This window comes from Suricata suricatta, chromosome 3, assembly GCF_006229205.1.
Source record: "Suricata suricatta isolate VVHF042 chromosome 3, meerkat_22Aug2017_6uvM2_HiC, whole genome shotgun sequence".
NCBI classification, from domain to species: Eukaryota; Metazoa; Chordata; class Mammalia; order Carnivora; family Herpestidae; genus Suricata; species Suricata suricatta.
Window position 1 is genome coordinate 169,791,552 of NC_043702.1, and position 14,502 is coordinate 169,806,053.

The 14,502-nt window shown below is 45.9% G+C and overlaps 1 protein-coding gene across 3 annotated transcripts in view; it reads right to left on the minus strand.

Annotated features, from left to right (window-relative positions):
* ATF6 (activating transcription factor 6) overlaps positions 1-14,502 on the minus strand; it is a 185,037-nt gene that overhangs the window by 112,685 nt on the left and 57,850 nt on the right. For all 3 annotated transcript variants that reach the window (XM_029935730.1, XM_029935732.1, XM_029935729.1), the window contains exons 10-11: positions 5,873-6,004; positions 387-500 (exon numbers count right to left, since the gene is read on the minus strand). In XM_029935730.1, coding sequence (XP_029791590.1) covers positions 387-500; positions 5,873-6,004 — 246 coding nt within the window. The remainder of the gene's footprint in view (positions 1-386; positions 501-5,872; positions 6,005-14,502) is intronic.

Below are 14,502 nucleotides of genomic sequence, written 5' to 3' on the forward strand. Positions count from 1 at the left end.
GCGCCTGGGCGGCTCAGTTAAGCGTCCGACTTCGGCTCAGGTCATGATCTCACGGTTCATGAGTTCAAGCCCCGCGTCGGGCTCTGTGCTGACAGCTCAGAGCTTGGAGCCTGCTGTAGATTTTGTGTCTCCCTCTCTCTCTGCTACTCCCCCACTCACGGTGTCTCTCAAGAATGAATAGATGTTGAAAAAAAATTTTTTTTAAGTAGGCAACCCAGACCTGCCACCATCTTTATCAGGTTGGTGGGAAACGGGACAACCACCGACATGCCCGTGGTCATCAGCAAATAACCAGACACCCGCTCAGCCCCTCACTAACCTGCACAGGTAGGTCCCCAGGTCCCAACACTAAGCCCAGGAACCCGCCCGGGTAGTTCCGCACCCACCTGAGCGACTCTGTGGTGTTGATCAACGGCTGGCAAGGCGGCGGCGGGATGTAGAGGAGCGGCTCCTCGCTCAGCACCATCAGGGCCTTGTCGTTGGAGACAGAATGGTCGTATCTGGGAAACAGAGGCACAAAGCATATCTCCTTGGGTCTTAGATTCCTTAAGTAGTTGGCTATAAGAAAATCACCACAGCATGAACGTTTTGTGAAATAAAAATATACTAGGTACGGCATACTGCAAGACAGAAGCAAATGCAACAGAAAAGGACGGAGTATAGAGCACAAATGTCACCTTCCCGTTTTCTGCAGAGACTGCCAAGGAGATTCCCACGGACCCAGCCACGTGTGGAGCAAGTACCACATATCAAAAACTAAGGAAACAACGGTGACGCGTGGCCCATGTGTTCAATGAGCTCAAGGCACACATGGAGCTGCCGCAACACCGGTGACAGTAACCGGGGAAGCAAGGGGACAGACCCACTGACTGATAGGAAAGACAGTATCACGCGACCCGGACTAACGTTTCACGGTTGTTCACGATTCTCTGATGACACAACTGAAGTCTCCCTAAAGCCAGTGGGACAGGGGCAAGGAGACGTGCAAACACTTGGAGGCAGAGAACTCCAAGTGTTGAAAAGCTGAATATATATTTTAGAATCATGGGGCGCCTGGGTGGCTCAGTCGGTTAAACACCCGACTCTTGATTTCGGCTCAGGTCATGATCTCACCGCTTGTGAGACCGAGCCCCACGTTGGGCTCTATGCTGTCAGTGCGGAGCCTGCTTGGGATTTCTCTCTCCTTGTCTCTCTGCCCACTCCTGCTCACATGTGCGCTCGCTCTCCCTCTCTCTCTCTAAAAATAAACATTTTTTAAAATTTAGAATCATGAAAAATCTGAATCACTAGTGAAACACCCAAGGAAAGTTAACCAGTTACTCCATTAGCTTCAAAAAACTCCGCTGTCCTAACCGTCACCCTAATCTACACCACGAAAGTTCGCATCCCAGGCGTGACGGCAGGAGCACAGCCCGGGCTGCGGCATCCGAGGACGAGCTGCGGGCATCGCCAGTACTCACTCTCCTCACTCTGCTACGCTAACCTTTCTCACTATAAAAGCTTAGATCGGCCTTGAATTTCTTTACACTCAATGCTCTGGACTTAGAAAACACGGCATGCTAAAACTCAAAAAGAAAAAGTATAAACACAAAATTGGACATGGCTAAATTCACAGTTTTCATTAATTCATCCAGCCAGTATTTACTGCCTACCAACTGTGTGCCAGGTACCGTGCTAGGAATCCACCAGGGAACAAGGAAAATAAAGTCTCTGTCCTCAAAGACCTTAGGGAGAAGATGGACCAACTATAAGGGAACAAACACATAAAATAAATCCAAGGAAAACTCTAGCTAGGACGAGAAAACCAGTAGCAGTGTCTACATTGGATGAAATGGTCAGAAGGGATGGTACTTAAGTCAAGGCCTAAAGGATGAGAAGGAGCCAGAGCTATAGAAACTGGGGAAACTGTTCTGGGCAGAGGCGGGTCGGGAAAAGGAACTTCAAGAAGACCACTCACCAGGTGAAGAGCTGTGAGCAAGTGAGGGAGGCATGAGACGAGGTTAGAAAGAGCCTGGATTATAATAATAAGGAATTACTGAACACAAGGAGAAGCTCCTAGAAGGCTGTGAAGGAGAGAAATGAGATGTTCCAGTTTACGCTTGCACCCAGCAACTGTACCAAAACTGGACTCGATGGAGGTCAAAGGGGAAATGGGGAGGCCACTCAGGAGTCAGCTAGGATCCAGGCAAGAGCCGAGATAGCCCAACTCAGGTGCTGCCGGTGAAGACGGAGGGCAGCAGACCAATGGGAAGAGCACCAACGGCGCTTGTTGAAAGGGAGGAATCAGGTTTCTGGCTGAAGCAACATCAGAATGAGGAAGACTTGGTTGAGAAGTGGCTGGAAAAGGAACAAGGAGAGGGACGCACAGGTCCACCATGCGTGCGTGAAGTCTGACGTGTTAAAACAAGAGACACCAGGGAAACTACGGGGTGGAGGAGTCTGGAGGCTCAGAAGGGACATCTGGGTGGGAAACCTAAGTTTGAGAGTCACCAGGATACGGAGATACGGGCTGTGTGCTAAATTACGGACGCGTCACACAGGCAGAAAGACAACTATGAAGTCCACAGCTGCAGGTGATGAGATTTGGGTAGACGAGGAGCCCAGAAAGAAGACTGAAGCAGAGACCCGTGAAAAAGACATAAACTGACAAATGGAGCAACACAGGGAAGAATGTTTCAAGGAAGGGGGGTCCACATGGCCGGGCACGGAGGAAATACCAAGATGAAAACAGACCTTCCCACTGAATTCAGCAACACTGAAATCACTGGCCTCTTTGACAAAAATAATTTTGGCAGAGTAGAAAACTAACTTCAAGAGATTAAAGTTACAGACTGCTACGTAAGCCACACACAACTGAGGACCTGCAGACCATTCTTCCTACAAGTTGCACTAGAACATTCCCTATGTCCTCTTCTGCCTCGGGGACTTACAACGTTCGGAATAACACAGAGACGGCAGCCCACAGTAGAAAGTGCACACATATCACCCTGCAACTAAGAGTTGTACTTGGCGGACTCTAAATGCCTATCAGAGGAAGCTGCTTGCTACACTAAAAACAAACAGAAAAACATCACCACCGCCACCAAAGACCTGTCTCGTGTGCCTTAGTTTAAAAAAAAAAAAATCAGGCCTTCATACTTAGAAAATACAGCTGCCGTCCATCGGAGAAGTGTAAATTTACTTTTGGAAATAGATTTTTTAAATTTATAACTTTATTCCATGTGATAAACCCTAGTATAATGACTTCTGCACATCTGTGCTAACTGGCTCTGTTCCATCAGCCAAAAATATTCTTTGGAAAAGAAAAAAAAATCTGATAGGAGAAATACCAGGAAGGACCTGGGTGGGGCTGAAGGGAAAAGAAAAGGGAGTCTCGGCCAACTTGTGGTCTGGAGGCAATCAGATCCACACTGTCCCAAGATGGCAGAGCTCTAGGCTGCCTGCAAACGCATCACACGGACAGAAAACGTTCTATCAAATGAATCACTAAAGCAGAAGACAGTGCTAGGGAGGCAGAGTTACCGAGGATCCCTGGCGTAAACACAGGTCCTGCCTCATACATGGGCATCCATGCTTCTCACTTATCCAGAACAGTCCTGGGCATGGCCTGACGTCCTGACGTGATCACTACTAGCACTGCCTTTCATTCTTAAAGTGTCCCTGTACAAATTGTATGGTTATTTTATACCACACATTTCTAAACCTGGAAACATATGCAGTTAATTACTAGATGAGAAGAGAATGTAGTATTATAAATTATGGGATTATAATCTACTCCTCTTTTACTTGAACCAGTTCTCAAAAGTTTCCTAAAAATGAAAAATAAAAAGTAAGCTGCATTAAAAAATAAAGTGCCATGGCTGTGTATAAAACCACTTAAAATGCAGTTCAAAGCAGATTCGTGTACCTGCCACTTTTGAATGTTTCACAAAGAGTTTGGTATCTTCTATTCAGTATTTATCATGATAAAGTAAGCACATCAAATTGGTGGACTGATACCTGATATTTGAATTTCCCTAGCTGCTCAGTAGTAATGATGGATATTTTAAGAGATTTGCATGTAGCCAAGAATCCATAATTGTGTCCATTTTTTTTACCAATACCAGCCAGCGGGCACAGACCATGGTGACTTGGGGGTGGGGAACAGCGGATGGCGTGCTTTTCATCGACTACTTCGGGGGTTTTTTTTGGGTTTTTATTTTTTGTTTTTATTTTTGAGAGAGAGGGAGAGATAGTGTGAGCAGGGGAGGGTAAGAGAGATACAGAATCTTAAGGAGGCTCCAGGCTCTGAACTGTCAGCACAGATCCTAATGTGGGGCTGGAACCCATGAACTGCGAGATCATGACCTGAGCTGAAGTCAGACGCTTAACTGACTGAGCCCCCCAGGCGCCCCTTTCATAGACTATTTTGAAAGCTGACAAATTACAGCCTGAAGGTCATTCAAGTATCTTGGCTGAACTTGGATAACCAGCACTGTGTTTTCCATGTCACCTGACTGTACCACAGGCAGATCGATGAAGGCTTCTACTGTGGCTAGTTCAAAGTAAACAATATTCTAGTAAAGCCTACCTGACTTCATGGCAAGTATACAATCAATAACTTGCTTTACTTTTTAACACCCAGCAATACAGACCTAAAGGGCACAGTCTCAACTCTCATAAATCCAAAGACTATCACTTTTGGAATGTAACTTTTGATGGATCTCATGTGGACGACAACAGAACTCAAAATTACATGTGGAACGTGTAGGGCGAATTTGGAAAAATTACTTAGAAAATTAAAGATACCATTAAACTCTAGCAGTATTTAGAGGCGCTGTTAAGTGCGCACTAAAATGAGTAGGTCAGAAGTACGGCTAATCTGGGCATGTAAAAAAAAAGGCAAGAAACAGTACATAACATTTCCCACATTATAGCGCCCCTCACGTGCGCTGCGTCACACTAACCGGCAAGTAACGCTCTGGACCCTCCGCCACACTCAGCGTTGTGCTTTACACACTGCGGACTCCTACGACAACGAATACTAGCACTTTTTCCTAGGAAGGCTGAGTGGACAGAAGCCCACAGGACTATGGTAATAATTTCATTCAACGGTTTGGCTGTCACAGTAAAAAAATTTTTAGAAAGTATTCCCCGAGGGCTCTCGGCCAGAATTACAAGTTAACAAATCTCAAAGGATCCACAGCATTACGCTGTGCCGTGGCTGCCACACGGGGCCCTCCCTTTGCCTTGTGAGTCAAGGACCCAGCTCCGCTTGGCTCTAATAACACAGGGGAATGATTATCGAAAAGTATACAGCTTTGAAAACGTCCTTCTTCTAGTGTACATAACACAGACCTGTGTCTTCATAAAATTTTAAGTCCTTTACTATCGACGGGCCATACAGAAATTTACTAACACAATACTAACCTGTAACAAGCGAGGGAGAGTCAACTAAAGTCATAATAAACAAGCATAAAGGATTTGATCTAACGACCGCCCAGTTCAACAATAATCATTCCACCACGTTGTACTCATCACAAGATACTATTAGATACATTATGTTGTAATCATAGGATAAAGAGCCGTATCAGCAACATTATGTATAATGTAATGTGCATACACGTATGTGCCTCAGTATCCGTATGAGTGCACAGAAACTGAGAGTTTAAGGTCACATCTCTACAAGAATTTGAAAAACTGAGGAAGGTTTCAAAGAGTAAACTTGTTCTCAGAACTGATCTTCACAGTAAAATTTATCAAGGGCCTCAATACCTTGTTTGTTCTAATGAAAACCGTACATAAACAATTCAGACGTAAAGTTATACTGTATAATTCTCTACGGCAGTTTCCTTAAGTCATCTTAACAGACAGAGACATGCCATCTTCTAACCTGTAGCTGGTTTTCTGGATGATACCATCTGATGTGTCTTGCACCTCTTTAGCAGAAAATTCTAGCAGATGCCTCCTCTGATTTGCGGGGTTCACACTAGGATTCTTTCTCCTGGCATCCTGTTCCAACATGCTGAAAAGTATAAAAAGTGAAATAACTGAAATAAAAGTAAGTCACACATGTGCAAGCTGCATTAGCTCGAAAGCAAACCACGATTCCGTCACAGAACCACGTGCAGAGCACGACCACCAGGCGCAGAAACAAAGCCGCGGACCGCTGTGGTCAGACGCACCCCCCACCCTGTCCACAGGGGAAACAGGCTGGAGAGTGACTGCTGTGAGGTATACAAAGTACCTCATGTCTAAACAGCGGTATTCTATGTGCTTTAAAAACGCTCCAATTGCACTAAGCACGGGTCTGAAGTAGAAACAAGTACAATATACATATAAATGAGCCTTAAACTCAGGCAGTAAACCGAACTAAGTCCCCCTGGTGCGGTAAACTGATATTTTAAAGAGGGAGCACTTCAAATGAGATCACGAGCTTTTCCCCGTATCCGCAGCCAGAGTCATTAGCCTTTCACAACCCCAGAAGGCAGGCTATCAAATAAAAGTAACAAAAAATTATTTTTAAAAATACTTCCACTTTTACTTACATGTAAAAATTTCCTATTTACTTCTTTCTCCACATGTGCGCCAATACCTTCCTTCGTCAACGTATGTGCTCTTGGTGGGTATTAAGTATTTGCAGCAAATACATACGCATACATTATCTATAGTATGTATTATATAAACACACACAAGTATGGATACACACACGTACACACACATATAAAGCAAATACCGCAACAGTCATTAACTACTTTTACCGCATTCACCGCGGGCTTAGAAATCTGGCTCACTGGTAAGCTAGAAGTGTGTGTGCGTGCTTTACCGTGCACTGCCATGCAGCCAATTTACACTAGCTCTCTAGTCCGCTTGGAATTAAACACAAGGGGCTCTCCTTAGGGAAACAAAAGAAGGGGTGCCGGACTCTACTCAGAGGAAAGTCAGGCTGACAAAGAGGGTCACAACTAAGGGCCCTGTGGTCCTAAGAGAAAAGGAGCTCTCTGGGCTGCGGCAGTTTGCCTCCACAACCCAGAAAGCAGTGTTAGGGGGAAACAGGAAGCAGGTGCACCTTTCTAGAATCTTTTTCTGACCTCTTCTTGCCTCAGTTCTTCCCGCCCCAGGATCACTGCTGTCCAGTGGTCCTCAGGCAGCGTGCCGTAGCGCTTGGACCTCCTGCAAACTCTTCGAAGGCGTGCCACCAAATGAGGAGCCTTGAGGAACATTTAATTTTGCTACAACTGAGGATATATCTTGTCACCATTCTGTTTCAGACAGAATGTCACAAGCAATACGAACCTGCTGCAAATAAAGAACAAGGCCTGGTGGAGTGGCTCACTAAACTTAGGAAAACTCGGCTTGGTGAGTATTTAAGAAAACAGGAGATAAGCAGCAAATAGTAATTTTGTAGGGAAGACTAACGGTGTGATGGTAACTGCAGAATTTTTTTTTTTGCAACTTACTTTTTTTTTAATATTTTTATTTTATCTTGAGAGAGAGAGAGACACAGAATGCAAGCAGGGGAGGGGAAGAGAGAGGAGACACAGTCTGAAGTAGGCTCCAGGCTCTGAGCTGTCAGCATAAAGTCCAACGCAAGGCTCGAACTCAAGGACCACGAGATCATGACCTGAGCCAAAGTCGGACGCTCAACTAACTGAGCCACCCAGGCACCCCTGCAACTTACTTTTTTGAAAAAGATTTTACTTTAAAATCTTTCAAGTGTGGTGCCAAAAATTCTACTTAGGAACGTACGCTGTAAACAAAACAATGTTAAGACCTTTCCCCACAGTTCACAGACTCTCGGTTGACTGAACACATACGCTGCGTTAGTGACACATCCATGCAGTAACATTCCCTTTCGGGGCAGGTTCGCCCTCAGCCCCCTCAGAGACTCAGAGGAGCTCGACCACCCAACTACTCAATGAGTTTAGTTCCCCTTGTTTTAACTAGAAATGGGCTTCTTTGTAACTTTCCCCTTTGGGTGACAGTTCTGGGCTCGATGTCTATTCAGAAGGTGCCTACGAAGCCAGGCTTCTTCCGACGTCCAAAGTCACGGAACACCTCCCCGCGGGGTCTCTGCCGAGGCCGGGGCTCTTCCCACGTGGCTCCTGGCGGCGCAGTGTGGGGCCCCTCGCCTGTCATTACACCGCCCACAAGTGGTGTCCAGAACTGGCCACAGTACCTCTCAGGTGTTGTGACGAGTCAGGATGGAACACATAACCCTTCCCACGTTCTAGATGATTCTTCTTCCACTGACGCAGGCTAACACCACGCAGGCTTTTTTGGCAGTTACGTCACGTTATTCATAGTGAGCCCGATTTAATCAAAATCCCAGCCCTCCTCACAAACTGATTTTGAACCGTCCCTTTCTTTTCCCTTCCTCTCCCACTTCCAGTTCCAAATTTATGTAACTGAGTTTTGATCCCAGTGGAATAATTTACATCAATTCCTTTAAAAACCTCATTCGCCCTACTAATCAGTCAAGAACCTCTAGGATCGCATTCTAATTAACAAAGGATCAACATGCCATCAACATCTTCAACTGAACTGTTACTCAAATATTGAACAGAACAAAGAAATTGAGCCATGGAGCATGCCCCCTAGAGAAAGCCTTATAAAAATGTAAGCTTAAGGGCGCCTGTGTGGTTCAGTTGGTTAAGCGTCTGGCTTGAGCTCAGGTCATGATCTCCTGGTTCGTGAGTTCAAGCTCCACATTGGGCTGTGTTGACAGCTCGGATTCGGATTCAGATTCTGTGTCTCCTTCTCTCTCTGCCCCTCCCCCACTCATGTTCGCTCTCGCTCTCGCTCTCTCAAAAAATAAATTTAAAAATTTTTTTTAGGTTTAACCACTTGTGACTTAATTATATCACACAGTCCAAAATTTCCCACCTTGACCCTACAGATATTACAAGGTTGTTAAATGCTCTAAGATGCAAATACAGTGTGTGACAGCAGCCGCCATTTCCTGAGCACCTACAGTGTATTAGGGAATGAAGATGGAAGTACAAACTGAGGCTCAAAGAGTTTAAACAATGTGCCCAAGGCCAAGCTCTAAGTAATTAAAGAAGCCAAGATCTGGACCTAGGATTGGAACTCCATTACCGCATTATGTTGACAACATTTCTCAGAAAGACTGATTATTCATTTACTTAACATGCATTAAATGAATGTTCCAGGAACCATGTATGATGGTAAAGACTCGAAGATAAAAGAAAGGTAAAGATCAAATTAACAGTTTATGTGTTGGGGGGCAGACTGATATAGATAAAAGACAATAGAATGATTACTGCCTTAATAAGGTTAATGCTGAATGCCACGGCAGCATATAGCTAAGGAGCCTGATTTTTACCAAGACGATGGCAAAGTTATCTTAAATAGAAAGCAGTAAATAAACAGGCGGAAACGGAGAAGGGAGTGAAGGAAGGCGTTCCGTACAGATGGGATAGCGAAAAAAGCACACAGGTAGAAGAGAACGTGTTACACTCAGGGGTCCATAAGGAAGCAGGAGGGGTGTGGGGGGGCACACGCATGTGTACGCACACGAGAAGGGTCCCAGAGAGACAGGAGAAAGAAAGGACACCAGGACGATAATTACAGACGGCCTCACCTGCCGCAGTGTCACTAAGTCTAGCAACTTATTCAAGGGAGAGAAACACAACTAGCATGTTTTTGGGGCGCCTGGGCCACTCAGTCGGTTGAGCAGCTGACTCTCGGTTTCAGCTCAGGGCATGATCTCATGGTTCGTGGGTTCGAGCCCCACCTCAGGCTTCGCACTGACCGTGTGGAGCCTGCTTGGGATTGTCTCCTCCTCTCGACGCCCCTTCCCTGCTCGCTCTCTTTCTCTTTCTCAAAATACATAAATAAACTTTAAAAAAAAATGAGCACGTTTTCTTCTTGTTTTAATTTCGGTACTCCAGTATCGTATCCCTTCCTTTTCTATGTATTTTTTAACAGACTTTATTTAACCTTTTTTTTTTTTTTAAATAATCTCTACCTGGAGCTCGAACTTATAACCCGAAGATAAAGAGACACGCTCTGGGCCAACCAGGCACCCCTATCATACCCCTTTCTACATCAGAATCTTCCCCATGATTACTGTTCAATTCCCTGGCATAATTTCCTCTCTCTTTCACAAACTGCTATTACTAGCGTCTCCCAGTCACCTAGGCCAGATTACCAGAACAGCTCCCCTGCTTCCCTACGTCCTGGCTAAGCGGCGTCAGCCTTTAAAAGGGAGGCTCCCTCAAGAGCTCTGACAGTTAACCCCAAGCCAAGTGCTGCTATGCTTCTAGAAGTAGCTTCACTTCTGGTTCCTCGAATCCTACTATCAACTAGCAGTTAACACACTTGACGAGTCTGTCTGGATCAGCAAGCCCCTTCCTCTAGCAGTGATTCTCGAAGCGTGGCCCCTGGACGGGCAGCACAAGCATCACCCGACAGCTAGGAACGCAAACTTTCGGGCCCCCCCCCCATTCGTACTCACCCAGAAACTGCGGGGGCGGTGCCCGACAAGTCTGTGCGCTAACCAGCCATCTGGGCAGACACACGCACGTGTCCGGGAACCACATTCTGCAGAATCGTGTCTTTCCCAGCACCTTTCCGAGCGCATTCCCGAAACGTTACACACGTCTCACAGTGAAGCCGGCGGAAGTGGACGGTACGGGGAGAAGGCCAGGGAGTTAGACCGGAGGTACAGGGACGGGCACCATCAGAAGCATCTGCATGGTTTATGCGTGCCTTATAAATTACCTCACGATCCTTTGGAAGTTCTAAAAGAGCCTTTCTACTGATCATTGTTCTTTTGTTTGTTTATGGGGGAGGAGGGGAGTAGACAGAGCACCCGAAACAGGCTCTGTGCAGACAGCAGACCCACAAACCGGGAGATCATGACCTGAGCCGAAGTCCAGCACAAAACCAACCGAGCCTCCCAGGCGCCCCTTCACGGTTCTTTGGATGATTTTCACCAAAAGAAGGACGTTTCAACTCACGGTTTACGGCTGTTACAAGCAACTGCCTGGCGTCTAACTTTATCTCCCTGTGGCTGAGCTGCGCTAGTCACTGCGCAGCCGCACTTGCTGGAGAGCAGTCTGGAGGTGACTGGCTGGTGTGGCTCACGAGTGATCACTATTTGTAACTGCTGCCCACAGAGGTGACAACCATCACCGTGTAACGACAGCTGACCTTTCACCTTAGCTACTCTAGTCATTTTTACCTGTGTTTCAGGCTCATTTATTATCTACCGACTGGCCCAGAAGTATTTTGAAAGGTAATATATTAAAAAACTTTGTAAAGAATCTTTTAAAATGTTTTACTTGTTTGGTTTTTGGTTGTTGTTGTCATCTGGCCTCCATTCCTCACAGACTTTTTTCCAAGTCTTAAAATGAAATTTCTCTTAAGCTAAACCACAGACAAGCCGACTGTCCAATTCAGCTCAAAAGAAACTACTAACACTTGAACCCTAACGAAAAGACCTACAGAAACTAATTTTAACCATCTGAATACCTGCAGATTTCTAGTTCCCTTGTTTTTATTAATATTTGAAAAACATGAAAAAATACTTAGTTCTAGGGTCATAAAAAATGAGCAAAAGAAATTTCCACCCTCTAAGAGATCACACAACAGTGGGGCATGGGAGGAAAACAAGATGAATAACGGAACAGATGATTAGTCATAGTCAAGTCTATTGTATAAGTTAATTTCTGTGTTAATAATTATTACCATATGTAAGGCATCTCTCTGAAACTTCACAGGTATTATACCTTTAAGGCAAATATTACTCTTAGAGCAGTGGAAATGAAGGCTTGGAGAGCATGTGTCAGAGACCTAGTGGGATGGAATCAAGATACACAGATTCTGCATGACTTCCTAGCTTATGACCCTTCTGTGGGGAGCGGCGAAGATTCAGCTGCTTGGCCATTTGCTAGCCGGATATGTCACTCCCTGAGGGGAGTTGCAAAAATAGGCAGGGGAGCACCACTCCCTGTCAGGAGAAGCCAGAAGATCAAAGATCAACCCCCTGCAGGCAGGGTAGTATCAGCCCCTCAGGCGCTGTGCTAAAACACTTTAGTCTGGTTCCTCTTTTACTCCAGCCTAAATCCCTTAACCCTGTTTCCTAGCAACCGACCTACGTCAGCTGCCTTGTTTTCCAGCCTTGAAACCTTTATAAGAGTGTTTTCTCAATAAAGAGAGGCTTGATGGGGGGGGGGGGGGGAAGAAAAACATGAAAAAGCTTTATTTCATTGCCAGAATTCAAGACTGTCTGAGGTACCACGGTGACACCCCAAGTATTAACAAGGAATCTGACGATCCTTACCACGGCCAAAGTGTACCGAAGAGTATGAGAAAACTGTTGGCGTGAACTTTAAGATTCTTGACGTGGTGTTTTTAAATCATTCAATGTCTCTTTTCATTAATTTTGGGAAAATTTCAATTTCTTTATTTTTTGACAGAGAGACAGAGAGCAAGCGGGGGAGAGGCAGGGAGGGAGGAAGAGAGCGAATCCCAAGCAGGCTCTGTGCTGTCAGTGCAGAGCCCAATGCGGGGCTCGACCCCACGAACCATGATCATGACCTGAGCCAAAGTCAAGAGCCAGGTGCTCCAGAAAACCTAAATGTTGCTCATTACAAAGAAGTGGGTCGGAGTCACAGTAAGAGTCAGTGTAAGAAGGCAACAAATGTGTATAGTTGATAACATTAATAACACAGTCTAATCACACTCTGCTCACAGCTCAAATAGGTTCTATTCCACATTTTAAATAAACTAATAAATACTAAGAGAGTAAAAGTCCCAACACGTCTCTGTGATCACAAACACGCCACTCTGCAGGAGACACAACCGTTTTAAACCACAAAGCCAGCATCACACCAACAGACCCTGCTCCTGTACAGGCCAAGGGGCCTGAGGGCACAGATGAATAAACCACAAATAATTTCAACTTCTCCAAAAGTCTGGACAAAGTATTATAAGAATTGTTACTCTACTTTTTCATCTACAAAAGTCTAAAAGCCAGGGACTGTTTCAGAGGACTGTGAAGCCACTCAGAGGTTAAGACGCGACTTCAGACTTCAGACTTCCCCTCTTCACACCACGCGGCTGACCCGAACGGCACGTGTCCGCGCCCACCCCTACCCTTGCAACCTGCTTCCTGAGGGTCAGGTCCGCCTCACCCTGCAGCCGGCTCAGCAGGAGGAAGCAGCAGCCGCTCTGTCGATCTAAGACCCACCCACGAAAACCCGAAAGAAACCCCTAGAAGCTGCAGAGAGCCCGGAGTTCTTCCGGCATGAATGGAGGGGAGCGGACAGAGCACACAATTTGGAGCCAGGAGAGCTGGGTTCACGGGGCGGCTCTGAGATCCCCACCTGCGGGGCCCTGGGGCCGTTGGTTACCTTCTCTGAGCTGCCAATTCCTCACGTGCAAAATTTCAGTTTCTCAAAGATTCAAGCGAAATGACAGATGTGAACATGCTTCTATAAATCAGAAAGTGCCACGTGTCTCACGGGTGACACAGAGCCGTCCTCAGCACAGTGGGCATTCCTGCCCGCCAGGTTCAGCCTCCTCTCAACACAGCTTAAAGTCTGGGTCAGATTACGACGTCGATTCTCTGTCCAACCCTTCACACAACTCCCCATTTCTAAAACAACAGGAAAAGCCCAAACGCTTACAATGACCAAGTCCTCACTAACTTAACGCCTCCATCCAGCTTCCCTCTCTGGCATCGTCACCTGCTTCTCTCCCCCAGCCCCTCCCCTTCTGCCCAGCCACCCTGACCTCCTTGCTTCTCCCTGAACATGTGAGGCACACCTCCAGCCCCAGGGCACTTGCACAGGCTGTTCCCTCGGCCAGGAATGCCCTGCCCCCACATATCCATATGGTTAGCCCCCCCCCCCTTAAGCCTTGGTTCAAATGTCTACTTTACAATGATCGCTATTTAAAACTGTAGTTCCAACACCCACCCTCACACCTGCAAAACCATTCACTCTGCTGTAGTTTATCCCTTTATTCAAACTACAACTGCACCATTATATTTACTTGTGTTTTTGTCAGTCTGTCCTCACTAGAATACACTTTTAAGGAACACAGGGACCTCTGTTTTGTTCCAGGACAATGCGTAGTTCAGAGGAGATTTTTTGTTTTTTTTTTAAATAACAAAGAGATGAAATTTATGTACCGTTCTGCCTCACGTCAAGAGAAAACTCCAGATCTTCATTTTAGAGGCACTAACTCATAACTAAAGAATGACAGGTGGTGAACTCATTATTATGCCGTCTCCAGATCTAGGAACCGGAAATCATGCTAGTTTTCACTGCCACTGAGGCTGAAGAAAGTTCTCTAAAGTTGTTTATTGAATAGGTCACAGATGACTTTTGCAGGCTCGTAGTAACTGGGGGTAATTTACTAGAAACAGAAATGTGACTGAATGAAGAAATATATCTTTAAATCAATATTGTAAAAACGTTCTCTGGGGGCACCTGGGTGGCTCAGTCGGTTAAGCGTCCGTCTTTGGCTCAGGTCATGATCTCACGGTTC